General features: G+C 32.8%; 1 protein-coding gene across 1 annotated transcript in view; it reads right to left on the bottom strand.

Annotated features, from left to right (window-relative positions):
- LOC144974451 (protein deacetylase HDAC6-like) overlaps positions 1–17,287 on the bottom strand; it is a 33,325-nt gene that overhangs the window by 8,234 nt on the left and 7,804 nt on the right. Inside the window, exons 5-17 of the mRNA XM_078917328.1 lie at positions 17,041–17,112; positions 15,833–15,963; positions 15,183–15,251; positions 13,136–13,262; positions 11,536–11,601; positions 10,466–10,525; positions 8,720–8,809; positions 8,152–8,258; positions 5,855–5,992; positions 3,730–3,885; positions 2,811–2,916; positions 2,278–2,352; positions 1,833–1,960 (exon numbers count right to left, since the gene is read on the bottom strand). Coding sequence (XP_078773454.1) covers positions 1,833–1,960; positions 2,278–2,352; positions 2,811–2,916; positions 3,730–3,885; positions 5,855–5,992; positions 8,152–8,258; positions 8,720–8,809; positions 10,466–10,525; positions 11,536–11,601; positions 13,136–13,262; positions 15,183–15,251; positions 15,833–15,963; positions 17,041–17,112 — 1,325 coding nt within the window. The remainder of the gene's footprint in view (positions 1–1,832; positions 1,961–2,277; positions 2,353–2,810; positions 2,917–3,729; positions 3,886–5,854; positions 5,993–8,151; positions 8,259–8,719; positions 8,810–10,465; positions 10,526–11,535; positions 11,602–13,135; positions 13,263–15,182; positions 15,252–15,832; positions 15,964–17,040; positions 17,113–17,287) is intronic.

Below are 17,287 nucleotides of genomic sequence, written 5' to 3'. Positions count from 1 at the left end.
ACTAATATCTAAGCATATTTCCAATTTGAAAGTATTTAGTTTCTTAAAATATCATTGAATTTCATTTTATAGTAGGTTATTGTGCTTTTTTGACTGAAAATAATGATATATTATGGACGAAAGTATGATTTGGTGTTGCTTGTGACATAAGTAATGGTGTCACCGGTCTTATGTCACAAGTCACATTCAGATGCTCTAATTTCCATGTATATTTCTATTTTTGAAGTCTTTGGTTTCTGAAATGTTATTAAATTCCATATTTAACTGTGGTTATTACACTGGTTTGACTGAAATTAATGATATATTGTCGAAATTGCAATTTGGTATTGCTTGTGACATAAGTAATGGTGTCATCGGTCTAATGTCACAAGTGACCCAATGTCGCTAAATAAGATATGCTTTGGTCGCATTATTTCACAAAATTTTATTCCACAAGTTTCTGAACATTGCTGGTAATAAGCATATGCAATATTGTTGTTGTTGTTAATGCACAAACATTTTTATGAAATAATATATTTGCATTCTATGTTGCTTGTGACCGATGACACCAAAAAGCAACATTTTCTCCAATAGTTGGTAATATTATTGTACTATGATTGTTGTTGATTGTGTCTTTTTGTCTATAACTTACTAAATAAAGTTTGATACTCAACAAAAATCATTTGGTTATTGAGTTTTTTGTCTCATTTTGGTGTCACCGGTCACAGGTGACACCAGCAACCTATAGGTATTGTTGACGATATTATGCTGCGTTAGACCTTAAAGTTATCTAAAGGGCCTTTGATTCATGAAGTACAGGGTTTTTGCTACACATATAGAAACATGAATGGACTATTATGTCACTTTTATTTTGAGAAAAAAAATTGGCACCTTTTGACCTTGGCTCATATATATATAATATATATATATATATATACAACCAAGAACCAATATTCCTGCATTGAAAATAATTATATAAGAGGGCGTAAATAAGGAACATTTAATTTAACGATGGACACATTTGCAATCAATGTTTTCTCTATATAATATAATGTAAGAGGAGTATTTGATGATAACAATAAATTTGAAGTACAAAAATACTGCTTCTTGATATCAATAATAACAATTTAAGAAAAGCTAAATTTCATCCGATAGATTATATGATTACTCTAAATCATTTTGTACGGTAAGCACATATAGACTTGTCACTGGCAAATGATAAATCTTTTTTAAAAGCAATTCAAATTTCAAGGGAAATAACTATCATTCTAGAGAGCACGATTTCCAATACCCTGAGAACTGTGATCTTATATAAATTATCATTTAACTCAACACAAGTATAGTTGAGTTAAGGAAAAGATAAAATGCTGAATTTAATAAAGACATTTTCATCAGTTTTCCTCAGAAAGTACAAATCAGAATTTTCCTATAATGAACTCTTTTACATATACAGACTTACCAACCAACCTCAATCATTTAAAAAGATTTATAATATTTTTCCCCAAATTTCAACGTTTTCTTATATTTTCCCACAAAAAACGTATTTTCAATTTGTGTAACTATCTAAATTTTCAAACCCAACATTCGTTGAATTTATGGAGTCTTGTCAAGTTAGTAGAGGCAAGGAAATCCTGTAATTCCTGTGACAATCACCGGTTTGACACTCAAATTCATCATATCTATGAGGAGAACATATTCGATAACCGTCAACTTTTTCCACTATATTTTAGTCAACATTCCGATTTTATCATAGTTTGGGCCTTAAGCGTTTTCAAATATATGAAATCATACTGGTTGGCAAGTCTGCATATATAATAAACTTCCTCTGCATAAATCTACAAGCCTGTGAGTACCTTTTAACACTGTGATTGTTTCTTGCATATTTGACTGAAAACACAGCAGGCATTTGATGATCCCCTAGTACACCTTCCAAATCATCAGAATCTGAGTCATGACTTGTGATGACTAGACCAGCTTCAGACTAATTGAGAAAGAGGGGGGGGGGGGGGGGAAAGAAAGAGAGAGAGAGAGAAAAGACGGGAAATACTTGTTAATAAATAATAGCTCCTTTTTATAATGTTAAAAAAAAAAAAATCAATTTGGTTCATCATCAAGTGTTTAGATATTCTAATTAACTCATTTGGTATTTGTCAAAATTGCAATAAGTAAAATAAGAAAACACAAAAAGTTTATGAACCCTTTTGATAAAATATCATGATAGCGATTTTTTTAAACCACTGAAAAACATCTAATTTCAGACGACATCAAACATTCGACAAGAATATTTTTATCACTCACCATATTACCCATTACAGAGTCCAAGGATTTACTGACACAAGACTGTACTGTTTGAAAGTTGTCCTCAGTTGACATCTGGGGAGGGGTAAATTCACAAGGGTTAATGTTAAAATAAATTATTTTAAACAACGAAATGCAAAACTATAATTAATTGTATTCCACTGGCTAGTTACTTATTTTTCTAATATAAGAAAAAAAAAGGAAAATATATATGCCATACTAAACACCTATCCACTATCTAACAACTATCAAAGTGTAGATAGTATGTTTTTATTAACTTTGTATTTTTTAAAAAAAGTGTTTATCCCTTAACTTTATTACAGCAAAACTGAATTTCTCTCAAACCTGAAGTTCTCCCGTCTTGTTAAAACCGTATAATAACCATTTATACCCAAAGAAATACAAGACAAGTAGATTTTGTGTTTATCTGGTAAATCCAGAAACCCAGAATGGGTTAAAGTAAAATCAAATCACATACTTTACGGGTCAAGAGCAAATGAATTAGAGCAATGTGAGTTTCCTAAATTACATACATTTGATATACAGTGACAAAGATTCCATAGATTCTTGGCTTTAAGTTGCTCACACAGACAAGTGTAGCGGTAAGAAGAGTTTGGATTATGGCATGATATACTCAACCTGAGGATTTTGAAAAATTATATTTTTAGAGTTGGTTTTCACAATTTTAAGTTTGAACATTTTAAGGTAATTCAACACCTTAACTCTCTCCTTACCAGCCATTCTCAAGATTTTCCCTAAAACTTCTCACCCAACTAACACAAAATAGATTTTTTATCACTCAGACATAATAGCATTAAAAATTTGCGATACATAGTTTCTGTAGCAAAACATATCCAACAACACACTGTTCATTTTCTTTATTTTTTATGATATTACAAAATAGAAAAAGGTTGGTTGTATCGCAATGAATGTGACGATTTTCCTATAGTTGGTAAGGAGAGGGTTAAATAATTAAACAGTAAAACCTATTGGCAATTAAAAAACTTAAATGGACAATAAACTCCCAGTTCAAAATTAATTTAAATCAACGGTGATATTGGCATTGGCAAATTGTTTAAAAGGTCGATATCTATCAGTCTGTTAGCCAAAGTTAAACAAAAAATATGACGGTTATGTAAATCAATTGTACATATCCAATCACTAGAAAAGAAATCACTCCCAGTATTTAACGTAATGGTAATTGTCCTCCCTTTTAAATTAATCTGACATGTCTATATCTAGAAATTATAATAATCTTGAATCATCTTCAGGGTGCTCGTTTCATAAATTAAGCTTATAAAATAAGCTTTTTGCTACCACCCTGAAGATCATGAAGCTTATAAATTAATAATTATTTCTTCTATTTTTTTTTTTTTCATGGACTCTTGAGAAGATAAAAACTGAATTATTCATGTTACATAATGATGATGCTCATTAAAATTAACTGATTACTTGTAATGAGGACTAGTCAAAGAAGTATTCTTGATGAGCAAATCAATCTGTTTCTCGAGTTCCTCCATATGTTCCTTAGCTGTATCAGTTACACATTCCTGTATAAGGGGGAACATCTTGGGACGTGTGTCATCGCTGTAGAATTTAATCCCTTCTCTAGAGATGGTAAAACAGATTAAAAGATGACAAAAATTATGGAAAATAAGCAGATAAAACAAGCTGAAGGTTTTCAGTGAGCCAAAAGAAAAAAAGGAAGAGAAAAATATTTTTTCAAATCCCGAAAGAGGCTTCAAACTGCAAATCCATTGCTCATTATTAATGCCAATACAATTATATTCTTATGGTATTACTAAAAATAGTACGTACAGAATATATAAAAACATATATACAGTCCACTCCGGATAATCGCAACTCGGTTAAACGCAACATTTCCCAAGAAACGGAATTAATTCTCTATAATAGTCACTGGTTAATTGCAACAAACTTCAGTTAATAGCAACAAATTTTCGCCCTCAAAAAGTGTCAAATTCAAGAAATCAAACAAAATATCATGATTAAATTTCATCATGGATGAAATATGAAATCGTGACAGGTTGAAAATTCAAGAGTGAGCGTAATCTAACGGCACAGTGTGTCACCACTTTATTAGAGACAAACAGAGGGCAAGGCTTTGCAGTATGGGTTTGTGATGTCATCTGTGGCCATTAAATAGGAGGCGAGGGGGCTGGGCATAGTCTTGACAACAGGTAGACAATGACAGTTGTAAAGAGAGACTGAGCGATATCCTTTATTTTGGGATTGACAACTGTGCATTGTGATCAACGAGTTTGGTGGAAACTTATTGTCTTCATCACCGCTAATCGATTTGATTCTTACAAATGTTGAGAATAGAAGAGTGAAAGATAATCCAATCTGAAAAAGATGTAGACTTGCATCAAAACTGCGTTTGCTTGACAAAATACATACAGGGCTGCCAAATGATTTTGTTTCAATCAAATTGCTCAGTTTTTGGTGGACTAAGAACAATGTTTACAACAACTGGTTTGAGTTTACCATATTATATGTAAAATGTTGCAATAGTGAACAGGAAACTCAACGTCGGTTAATTGCAACTTTGGTTAATCGCAACATTTTCCCTGATCCCAAGGTGTTGCAATTATCCGGAATGGACTGTATTTGTAAATTTAAAATCATTGACTGAGATAGAACATCATATAAAATGAAAAAGAATAAAATATTGAACAATCTTTAGGTAAGTAATGAGAATATAATCAAAATAGATATAATGAGCATGTTATCAATGATAATGATAACAAGGGAAGACTACATGGGTTAGGTAAAATGGGTGATATTTTCATATTCCCAGAATGTGGTTTAAGCAACAGAAAATCACAAAATTCTCTATATTCTTCGAGATAAAATTGTTGCATAATTTTCCTTCAATTCAAAACACAAACGTATTTTGGCAAGATTCTTGAAAAAAAAATATATATTACATAAAAATAAATAAATAATAGGGTACCATTGTGTATAATTCTATGAATCTTTGTCTATTTTTAAACGTCTTAAAACATATCTGTTTCATCTTTAGTAGATGGTATGAGAAGCAAGATAGGTCTGTCTGGTTTGTGTTGTGTGTGTGTGTGTATGCTTGTGTGTGTGAATGTGTATGTTTCAGCCAAAGTAATTTGTAATTTAAGCGCTTAGAGTCTGGTGTCTCGAGTTATAGCACTATATAAGTTTTCAGCATTATTATTATTATAATTATAATAGTCTTCAACAGTCGTAACGTCACTTCCTTCCTAATGACGCATGGTAACTTAGTAACACTGGCTCTAAACTATCGGAACAACTTATGAATATTTCTCCAACGAGCATAAAAGTGTATCTCGAGGAAAATAACTGATCTTGTTTTGACTTTTATACATTCTGATCACAAGACATATGAAAGGGTCTAGCCAGCTTGAAGAATAAAAAGTAATGATTTTCTTTGTTTAGAACCAAGATGGCCACCGTTGCCTGGCAGCGTGACATCAGACTACTGAATCCAATTTGCAATATTATATCTAGCTATTTTATATTTTCACAGTTAATTCTCTAGGAATATAACACGTTCACCACTTACTCTGGCGGATTCCTCAACACTCTTGGATACGGATGTTTCTTATCTAAGATCAAGTCCCTATTTACAATGTCAGGATGACGCAAGCTTTTCCAGTAAGGGCTAAGGCATTTCAGAGCTCCAAGGACTGACTCAATCACACTGCAAATTAACAAACCATATCTATAAAATACATTGTTTTTTTTTTTTTGTTTTTTTTGTTTCCTTTTAACTTCATTTGGAGAAATGACCCAGAATAAAGCCTAATTATTTATTAAATAAACTAAAATTTTGTACCATTTTGAAAAGAGTATAAATTAGCAGCCTAACAAGTTTTATGAGTTAGTCATGTCTGAACAAGAAGAACAAAAGAACCAAAATATATTAAAATCTCTGTAAATTCTATCAAGACAATTTTAAATATTTTTTAAAATTTATAGATTAAAAAAATAAAAAGAGGATTTACACATTGTCAGGACATGAAAAAATATATGCCATAATGAGTATACAGCTTCTGAAATAAATTAATATGTAGTGGAATATTTCACAATTAGCAAAAGGCTGAGTCCTATTTATACAGTTTGATTTTCTATGACCATTTAAAAAATTAAGCCAAATAATTGCCCGATAACTGTTGAAATCAACAGGTGAAGGGAAGGAGGAATAATAAAGCATAATTAGAGTTTTTTTTTAAACCCCATTAATATTCAAGTTTACCACTTTTAGATCATGTACTCATAGTATTTATCTTTTTTGAAGTGAAATCAAGGGACACTCAAAAAGACCGACAAGTTTTAAAGCACCAAACAATAGTTGAAAGTAAAAACACTCATGTAATATTGTCAATTGTATTACATACATGTTATATATCAACAGGAATGCCAAGTTCAGATGAGGGACATTCTGGGACAGATTGAGGGACAGAATAATAGGCATGCGTGCACACACACCACACACACACACGAATGCTGCCACACACTGCCAAAATTCAATAGGGACAGTAGCCGAAAGTACACAATAATACTACCAACTGGATTTAGTTTAAAATATCTTGGTAATTGACCCTAGTATTGGAGGCCATTGACCTCCTAAAATATATCTGACATCAATTACGCACACATACACTCCAAAGGGACTAATCAGACTCACAAAATGAGTATTGACTGACAATAGAGGATGACACCACAGTCATAATCTCCTAATACAAATAACTATCAACGACTCGACTGAAATGCGGGACATGAGGCTGTGAAGCGAGACAGAAATCCCAAATACCGGACTATTCCGCATGGTGCGGGACAGTTTCAGTAATATTTTTTTTGTTAAGCGTTAGGATATTCGGCACTCACATTCAACAGCTTCAAATCATTTTTAAACTTAACCCACTCAATCCTAGAGATTTTTGCTAATTTTCAAAATTGGAAAAAAAATGTATTAAAACTGAGCATGTACATAGTTTTATTCAACTACCACTAACATGTAAAAACTGAAAACATTAGCTTTGATACTACACTATAATTTGTCTAAGAAAAATGTAATTAATAGGCTCGGGTAGAAGAAAACCGGATAAATTACGGAAATAGTCGGTGTTAGGTTTGAGTGAGTTAATGAAGTCCCATGGTCAATATTTAATCAGTGTTGGGAAGAATAAGCAAGGGATTCCCTAATACTTTTTATTTCTCACATTTTTCATGGGACAATATTTTTATATTTTTAAATCTTATAATCCGGGACCGTCCTAGGAGAATCAGGACACTTGGTAGGTCTGCTTTCATCGTGTTTGGCTATTGAACTGGAGTTATATTTTGTTGTGCTAACTGTTATAAATGTGGTTTCAAAAATATCTGGTTCAACAAATAAATTGATAGTCAAAGTACCATTTTACATTACATGCTGTTAAAAACAAGATAAAATATAATAACAATGATCAATCTTAGATCCCACGATTCAAAATTGTTAGCATCTCCTAAAACTAAACTTAAGTATTTTGGTGATAGGTCTCTTATGAAATTCAGACCCACGATTTGGAATGATCTCCCTCAATCTGTGAGATTCTCGAGCTCAATAGACATTTTCAAAAAAGCCCTGAAAACACATCTTTTCAGGAAATATTTACTTAATTAAATTTTAAATGTATTGTATGTGACATTTATATTGATGATGTATTGATGCCCTTTTATGCTCTTAATTGTTTTGATACCTTGGTTGAATTTTTTTTTTAAGCGCTTTGAGGTTTCGACGAAATGCGCTATATAAATATGCTTATTAATATTATTCTTATCACAATATCCATCATTCCTAAAGTAAACTGGTTCCCTTACCATATCTTTGGCTGTGCAATTGGGGAGATGGATGGAGGGGTGTCTCCCAAAAGAGCCCTTAAACTTAAGGCTGCTGACTCGGCAAGTGTTTTGAGATTGTAACCACCCTTCAAAATGAAGAAAGACATTTAAATTTAGCAACATTTAGCAATTCAATAACAAACAAAGTATGACCTATTCATGATTTTGTCTCATATTGATATTATCTTTACTTTTCTATATTTTTTTAAAACGAAATACTTCCTAATTTTCTTGTGAAAAAATTAAACATATTCATCCTGGTTTTTCAAAATACAAATTAAAGGAATACTTCTGCTATAAATCATAAATATTTAGTTCTGTTTCTTTAATAATACCTCAAACTGGAACACAATGCAATGGAGGGAAACATAAAAAAGAAAGAAAAGAAAGCATAAACAAATAAACGAACAACAACAACAAAAAATCCTCCGCTTGTTTAACTAATAGTTATAGTTAATCAAAATCTAACTTCTCTAACATCAAATATGGTTCACAAATTGGAAAACCTGAATTCTGAACTTTATTGTAAATCTATTCATATCTTTACCTCAAGCACGAGAGCTAATTTTCCTGAGGCTAACGGAGTCAATAGATTGACAAATGTTGCAAAGCATGATGGAGTCACTGACATTTCCCCCTGTAAACGAGAAAATAAATATTATGCATAAAAAGATATAAAGAATAGAAAGAATTAGAATATTTTTCTATCCTTCCTGAATACAGTAGTCTCTCCTTATAAGCACAGTTCTCAGGAATCAAGTAGACCGTGCTTATAGGGGATTTGGATTTTTTTCTTCAAAATATATGATCAACGTTCATATCACAGGAACACTAATTATTTCTTCTTAGGTCCAAATGTATACATGACAGTATGCACCAGGTTGCAGACTTGGAACTGCTATTGGTCCATTAAGAAGTCATTTCTGGCCTTTAAAAAAATTATCTTTTAATTCAATTTTAATAGGTTAAACAAACCCTCTTTTTCTGCCTAAAATATACGACTTCATTATGTCGCATGTGTGGGACGAGGAGTAAAGAAGCTTGCGATTGTTGTTTGTTTGATTTTTGATTGGTTATACCTGTTTATGTCATCCTCGTTTCTGTGAACTGTTTCCAACTCTGTTCTCTGCCATAAAGTTGAAAATAATTTCTGATAGTTTAAATTGCGTGTTTAACATCTGGTGTTGGTGCAGAGTGCAGATATGCAGCACAAAATAGACATTGTCAGTAGATGCATGAATAAAATCAAGAAAGTCACAGACAAAGAGTACAGATGCAAATCTTGTCTTCGTACCTCCCATCATAAGCACGTTAAACATCTCAGTGAAATAAACTATTGTCATCAGAATTGTTAGTATTTTACGATCACCGGCTTCAGGCAGCCCTTACCGTTTTCTATTGTCATCAAAATGACTGTCCTGATCAACGATTAACTATGATAATATCTGGTGACAGTCTGAGCTCTCCTTTCCCTGACCTCGTGTCCAGCAACATCACTACAAGTGGACACGGTGCCCAACACACCCCATTTTGGAAACTTTGCACTGGCTTTCCGTCAAAACAAGGATTGAATATAAAAATTTTGACCACTGTTTTTAAATGTTTAAATGGCTTTGCCCCCCCCCCCCCCCCCCCCACTATCTTTCGGACCTGATTAAAAAGAAGTCAAAATTCTCGGCTCTTAAGGAGCTCAAGCGACACCACATTGTGAAGTCTGGAACACTCTGCCCAGGCAGACCAGAGAAAAGCAAACATGGAAACATTAAAAACATTCTTATTATTATTAGAAAAATACTTTTTCTCATAGGTATTATTTGATAATCATGTAATCAAGAAATATCTACCTTATTTTGGAAAAAAAAAAATCCAAATTTTAAGAACAAAATCGGTGTCGCCCCAAAATACATGATTTCTACTTTTATCTTTAGGATATGTCCCTTTATAATGATTTAAAATTGATGAAGCGTTATTGCATTTAGTCACATATTCATTTCTATAATTTTCCAAAACAGTTCCCCCCCCCCCCCCCCTTCTCCCCTTTAAAATCAATTTCAAAAAATAAAAAATCTGGTTCTGAAGGATAAAAATTTCATAATTTGTTAATTTCTTGTATCAAGGAATCCTAATAAACCAATTGCATCTATTAATCTTTTAAAGCGGCAGGTTGCTTTGTTAAACGTCTTTTATGTAACACTTTTCTAAGGTGTTTTTACATTTATGAGCAAATAAAAGTCTATGAACACAGATGTCATGCTTTTAATAATGAATAAAATATCTTGATAGTGAAACAAACCTCTGGACATCCTATAGCGCTGTCAAAACCAGCAGATACTATATATAGTTGTGGATTGAACTGAAATGGAAACAAAGAACAAAAATTGGTGTTTCCTCTTTTTTTTTTTTTGGGTCAATTCTGTGAAAAAAACCAAAAACACTCAATACCCATAATAAGGATATAATTAATTTTTTCCTTTTTTTTCATAAACTATTCGATTATATCACAAGTCCTCATTTCTCCATAAAAAATGTAATCAGCTTCATGCAGCAACAGTTACATATAAATCCATAAAAATCTGCAGTACTTTCAAGAGTCATCTTCTAAACCTTAAAATCTTCTCTTAAAGCAAAAATCAAAATGTGATATACTGTACTACCAGAGTCTAATATTATTTCTAGTTAAACCAGACATTGCAAAATAAATATTGACCACAAGTGCTTAGTAATGTTTAACTCTCTCTCGAGTTCACTCTCATTGAAAAGCGAAAAAATTTGTTCGGTTTTCCATGCATATGAACTCGAGAGTTAATTACAAAAATCCTACCATAGCATTTGCGAGTTCCATGTCAGAATGTTGACATGGTGATATTATGATTATCTATCATAATAACAAATTAAGCTAAAAATCTGAAAATGTCTGCTTGAATCAGAGCTAAAAGAAAAATACAAGAAAAAATCATCTTACGATTATTATTATTATCATCATTATCCAAACTAAATTCATGCTTTTCTTTTACTTACTGCCTATATTGTGACAAGTCAAAAGACAATGAAAAAAAAAAAAAAAGAAAAGAAAAGAAACCAGAAACAAACAAATTTTAAAAAAGAATCATTATTTTGTTGTTCGACGAGGAAGAATGAAAAAACAAAAAAAATAAAAATATTCTGGAACACAAATATCCGACTTATTTCCGACAAATGTATCCTATAAAGTCTAAAACTTATAATTCTCGATAAATATAGATTTATTGGGAAGAATAAATGCAGTTTCCTCCTGACATAAATAAGAGATTAACATAGGGAGGGAGGGAGGGGGAACAGGATTTCACAAATTACCAAAAAAAAAAACTAGTTTATTCAACTCACCTCTTGACAAACAGGAAGAATGACATTGAAAAACATTGAAAGGAATTCATCATTTCCACACCCGATCTGCAAGAAGAAAAGTATAATTCTGTTTACTTGGAAATGTACATTTCTCCACTTATTTCATATCTGAGGTATGGAGTTCTCTTTTTTTCTTTTAAATAATACAACCAGTATAAGAAATTTTTTTTAAAATGAATATCGATGTCAGGAAATTTCTTCAATATGAACGTTAATGTTTCAATCACATTTGAACAAACATGAAATGCCAACATACAAAAAAAAAAAAACCCAAAAAATTAAGGTAGTGCCATTGTCCTCCAGTTTAAAATGAGGAAGAGGAAAAAATCATGATGGAGCCTGTACCAGAACCAGATTTGTTGTGATTGATATGTATATCAGATCATGTTCGTCTTATAATAAATGTATTTAAACAATTCACTTTAGGAAAATTAAACCTTTTTATCATCAAAAAGATTTTTAATATGATGGTCGATTTGTTTAAAATTTAAGGCATAACTATGACTACTTGTCACTATACAATGAGTCGTGATCAAATCAAAATTGAGAAGGAAAGTTTTTAACTTATTTAATTTCAATTTACGTGACAGTTTTGACCAAACATCACAATAGATCAAAACAAAAGCATTTTGATTTGGATATAAAGAAGACTTTCTTGCCAAGGAAGTGATATAACTTTGGGGTTAAGCTTCTGGCAAATATGGTCAATGACAATTGAAAGGCATGTCTTCAAAGTGCGGCTATGTGGTCTAGTGGTATGACACTCGCCTTCGGATCGGAAGGTCCTGGGTTCGAGTCTCGCACTCGGCGCATAGTTGAGTCCTTGGAAAAGACTCTTTACACTCATTCTCTCACCGTACTCAGGTGTAAAATGAGTACCTGGCCGTTAACAGAGTTGTCTTTGTCCGAAAAATAGTAATATCGCCTAATAGGCTTTATGTCCCGTCCTACATGTTAAATGTTGCTGTTGACCAGGGACCCCGTGTAAAGCGCTTTGAGCACATTTAGTGGATATTGCGCTATATAAAAGCTCAATTCAAAAAAAAAAAAAAAAAATATCAAAGTAAATAGCAATATTTTCTCTTTCTGGAATCTTCTTTTAGAATCCATTTTATTCTATATTAATTTATCATTAAAATTGAATGAATGAATGAATGAATGAATGAATGAATTGATATAGCGCTTGGATCCACAATGTGCTCAGAGGCGCTTTACAATGCAAATAAAACACATCAATAAATTGATAATTTAAGCATAAAATCTATCATATTGGAATAGCATTAATCAATTTGTAATTTAATTACCACGCACTGTACTACAAGATGAAAATTTAGGATATCTATAACATGTAGGCCTAATAGAAATGTTAAACATCAAATGATTTTCTAAAGAGATGTGTTTTAAGTTTCTTTTTAAAGTTTTCAAATGTTGGACATTTTTTGAGGGATGAAGGCAATTGGTTCCATAAGACGGGTGCCGACTGGCTAAAAGATCTCTTACTAAAAGACGATCTACAGCGAGGAACCTGGAAGAGATCTTGACCACTGAATCTAAGTTGACAAAACAACAAAAGCATTACCTCATTGAGTGGAAGATTAATGTTGAATCCTTTTCCATTTCTCTCTCCAACAAAGTCATAGTCGGATTCTCGTAAACAAGGCCACTCGTCTCCATATTCATAACGGTGAAGTGATATGTACAGTACTCTATATTAAGGTAAAAGATGAATTTTGATATAATCACATACGCAACCAATTGTTTCAGATGAAAATTATGTTCGGAATTCAATGTCAAACTGGAATTATAAAATAAAAGAGTTAAAATAAATTCTTTCATCAAGTGTGACTTTTGTTGTTTTGTTTTATGTTGTTTTAAGGGTTTTACGGTGCTTGCAACACATTAAGGTCATATCAGCGCCAGTAAAAAAGAATAAAATGGGATAGTAAAAAGTTCTAGAATTACAATTAAATCATCCAAGAATAAGGCAGACAAAGGGGAATTGGTTCAAATAGGGAACAGATGTAGATTCCAAGAGCACACTATCGTGTACTTAGTTTGAGATCACCTAAATTCTCATCCAGACACAAGCTCAGGTCCCCACTAAGAGGAATACACTCAAATGTTTTACAAATCATACATAATATAAAGAAACACAATGCAGTCCATAACAGAGAGATGATTTACAAGGGAAAAAATATCATCTCCCAAAACTCTAACTAAACATTTGACTGTTTCCCTCCCAGCCAGGGTTTCCTGCCAGGGCCTGGACAAAACCAAGTAATCTCATTCCAAGACAAAGATAGAAAGCATGTTGAAAAACAGATATAGGTAGGTAGAAGACACAGTCAGTACCTCCCTGCCCACTATGAGAGGTAAGGAATCCCACCCAGTCATCAAGTGTGACTTTTGACTTCATGTAGAGGAAGTGATGATGATATGGTAGTGGTGGTTGCAGTAGTAGTGGTAGTGATGATGTGGTGGTGCTGGTTGTAGTTGTAGTGCTAGTGATGATGATGTAGTGGTGGTGGTTGTAGTAGTGGTAGTGATGATGATAATGTGGTGGTGGTGTAGAAGTAGTAGTGGTATTGATAATGATGTGGTGGTGGTGGTTGTAATAGTAGTGGTAGTGATGATGATGTGGTGGTTGGAGAGGGGGACCCTTGAAACAATTTGACCTCACCAGAATTTGACAGAAGTTGCCCGTAACCCAGAATTTTTTGCTCCAGACTGGATTTTTTCTGATGAAACTGGAGTTTTAGCATCACTGCTTCAAAATATTCAACTTTACAAACTCTGACCAGATATTTAGACTTTAAACTCAATTCTTGTTCTCTCAGACATATTACCAGCTTGACACTGTGCATCACATACTTGGCAAGAAGACCAAGACATGAAAAAAATACAAACTTAGCTTTTATATTGGGCACTATACACTAAACCAAATAAGCCAAATAAAAAGAAGAAGATGGCGTTGGCTGGGTCATGTGGCCAGAATGGAAAAAGGGTCACTTCCAAAGACAGCCTTGTACTGGACAGCAGATGGAAAGACCCAAAGAAACCTGGCGAAGGACCATGGAGAAAGAAATAAAGGAAGTAGGCCTGTCCTGGAACACAGCCACCACAAAAGCAGCCGATCGCAAAAAATGGAGATGTCTGGTGGATGCCCTGTGTGCCTCAAGGCCCGAAGAGGATTAAGTAAGTAAATATACACTAAATGTGCTCAAAGCGCTTTACAAGGGTCCCTGGCCAACAGCAACACTTACCATGTAGGACGTGACACGACACCTGTTATGCGATATTACAATTTTTTCGGACAGAGACAACGCTGTTAACGGCCAGGTACTCGTTTTACACCCGAGTAAGTACGGTCAGAGAATGTTAGTAAAGAGCCTTTTCCAAGGGCTCTACTATGCGCCGAGCGAGGCTCGAACTCAGGACCTTCCGGTCAAAAGCGAGTCTCATACCGCAAGACCACATAACTCTTTCTTTCATATATATATATATATATACATATATATACACAACCATAAAAATAAAGAAAAAACCATGCCACAATTTTGTTTCTCAATATTAACATGATCAATGCCAAGATACTGTTTGATAAATATCTGAGAATCAATTTTTACCTGGGATCATTATAGAATAGGAACTGTGTACCCTGACCATGATGAACATCCCAGTCCAGTATAACAATTCTATGATAAAAGGGATAAGGGTGAGAAAATAAAAAAAATTAACAAATAAAAAATCTGATAAATAGAATATAATAAAAAATATTTCCTAGCGCAGTGCTATACACAATAACAAAAATAATCAGTAAATAATTTCTTGACTGTACATTTCAGTACATCAACAGTTATTACAACTTAGATTCAGAAGTCCATCAAATTCAAAGCCCGATTATTGTAATCTGTGAGCTTCAACTACTCCTACTATACGAGATAAAAACAATAAATAAATCAATAAATTTTATCAAATATTTATCAAATTGGTTAAATCCAAAATGATAGAAATTATTTTTTTTCCCCTTCAAAGTTTTAATTTAAGAAACACGTCTTGGACTTCAAATTATGATTAATGAGATCTCATAATAATAATAATAATAATAATAATATATCTTTATTGTCCCCCAAAAAGTGGCAATTTGTCATTTGGTTACACATTTTATAACAATACAATATTGACATAGACACACTCACACAAGATGCACACTAGTAACATAGTAGTTATCGTTAAAAAAAAAAAATATATATATAAGAGTAAAATAATAATCAACCTTTCTAAACCGTGATTGTCCATCATTAATTGAGCAGCCACGGCCACATTGTTGAAATAACAGTATCCACTAAAATCCTCTCTCATGGCATGATGACCAGGTGGTCGAACCAAGGCCATTCCATTGGTGATCTGAAAACATTTATCAAGACTGTTATTAAAAACTGACAAAAAAGATTATTTAAGTGTGAAAATTGCAAAATTTATATTTATATATTTAGCATGGCTTTCTCTGTCATCACATACAGCCAGTGTAAATCCTGTCCATTCAGAGAGAAAGTAAAGCGAATGACCGAGCTGTGGCACAGTGTTGTGAAGCTGCACCTCGCAGGTCCCCCCCCCCCCCCCCCCCCCCCCCCGACAACCATCCATCATGGGAATGAGTGATTTAGCATGGTATACAAGTATGGAGAAGAAAAGAGGGGTGGGGGAAAAGAGAAGAAAGGAAACAAAATGGAGATTAATCAAGGGATTTTTTTTTTTTTTTTTAAATTGACAATGCCTTTATCAAGCATCATCATAATTTTAAGACTGCAGAACATTGCAGTTAAAACAAGAATCATTCCAAGTGTACTTCTTTATTTTGATATAAATAAATCCAGGTTCCCAGATTTTTTAAAATATGTGCCAAACTAAAATTTCAGATTCACGTCCATTCTTCAATCAAAAGAATTAAATGAACAAAATTCGATTTGGAAGTTTGATTCAATGGTAAGAAAAGTAAAACAATTTTCAAGACTTTCTCCTACATAAACCGATTTTCTAACATCCTATTCCCAGGGAACAAATCCTAGGGAAAAAATTCAAAATTTGCAGAACAATAATAAAATCTGAAAACTCCAATTTGAAGCCTATATGAGGCTGCATTTGCACCTCCCTTTAAATTAATCAAGTTTTGGAACTTTATCAAGAACTGATTTCAGCAGACCTGCCTACTTGAAAATCTAAACATTCGTATTTTTGGGGAGATAAAAATTGTAGTTTTTGCTATAGTTGACTTGAAATATCAACAATTTACCCTCACAATTATCAAAAAACACTTCAAAATAATTAAAATTATTTAGTCTGGCATAAACTTTCATTTTCAATAAGTTTTACTGACCAAGAAATGCTCATGACGTTCTGAAATTGGAGGCAAAATTTAGAAATTCTACGAAATTTTCGTAACAGTAGGCAGGTCTGAAAATCTATTTTATGTATTACACTTACTTTTTCAGTTACAACTTCCTCTACTAAATCAATAGTAGCCCCCAGAGCAAGTTTGGCATTTTCATAGGAATTCTGCAAAACAAAATTCAGAAGAAATAATACAGATCCTGCAAAAAACATCAAATGGGTCATGAAAAGAAATTTCTGAAAAGAACTTTAAAAACATAAATAAGAAATGATTAATAAATATAAGATTTGAAACGAAACGATGTTAATTCAAACTGAGATAAATCATCATTTTGATAGG

This window comes from Berghia stephanieae, chromosome 6 (assembly GCF_034508935.2).
Source record: "Berghia stephanieae isolate SIO BIC M18660-M18661 chromosome 6, UCSD_Bste_1.3, whole genome shotgun sequence".
Classification (NCBI taxonomy): Eukaryota; Metazoa; Mollusca; class Gastropoda; order Nudibranchia; family Aeolidiidae; genus Berghia; species Berghia stephanieae.
Note: the sequence above shows the minus strand (reverse complement) of the source record. Positions and strands in the feature narration are given on the sequence as shown.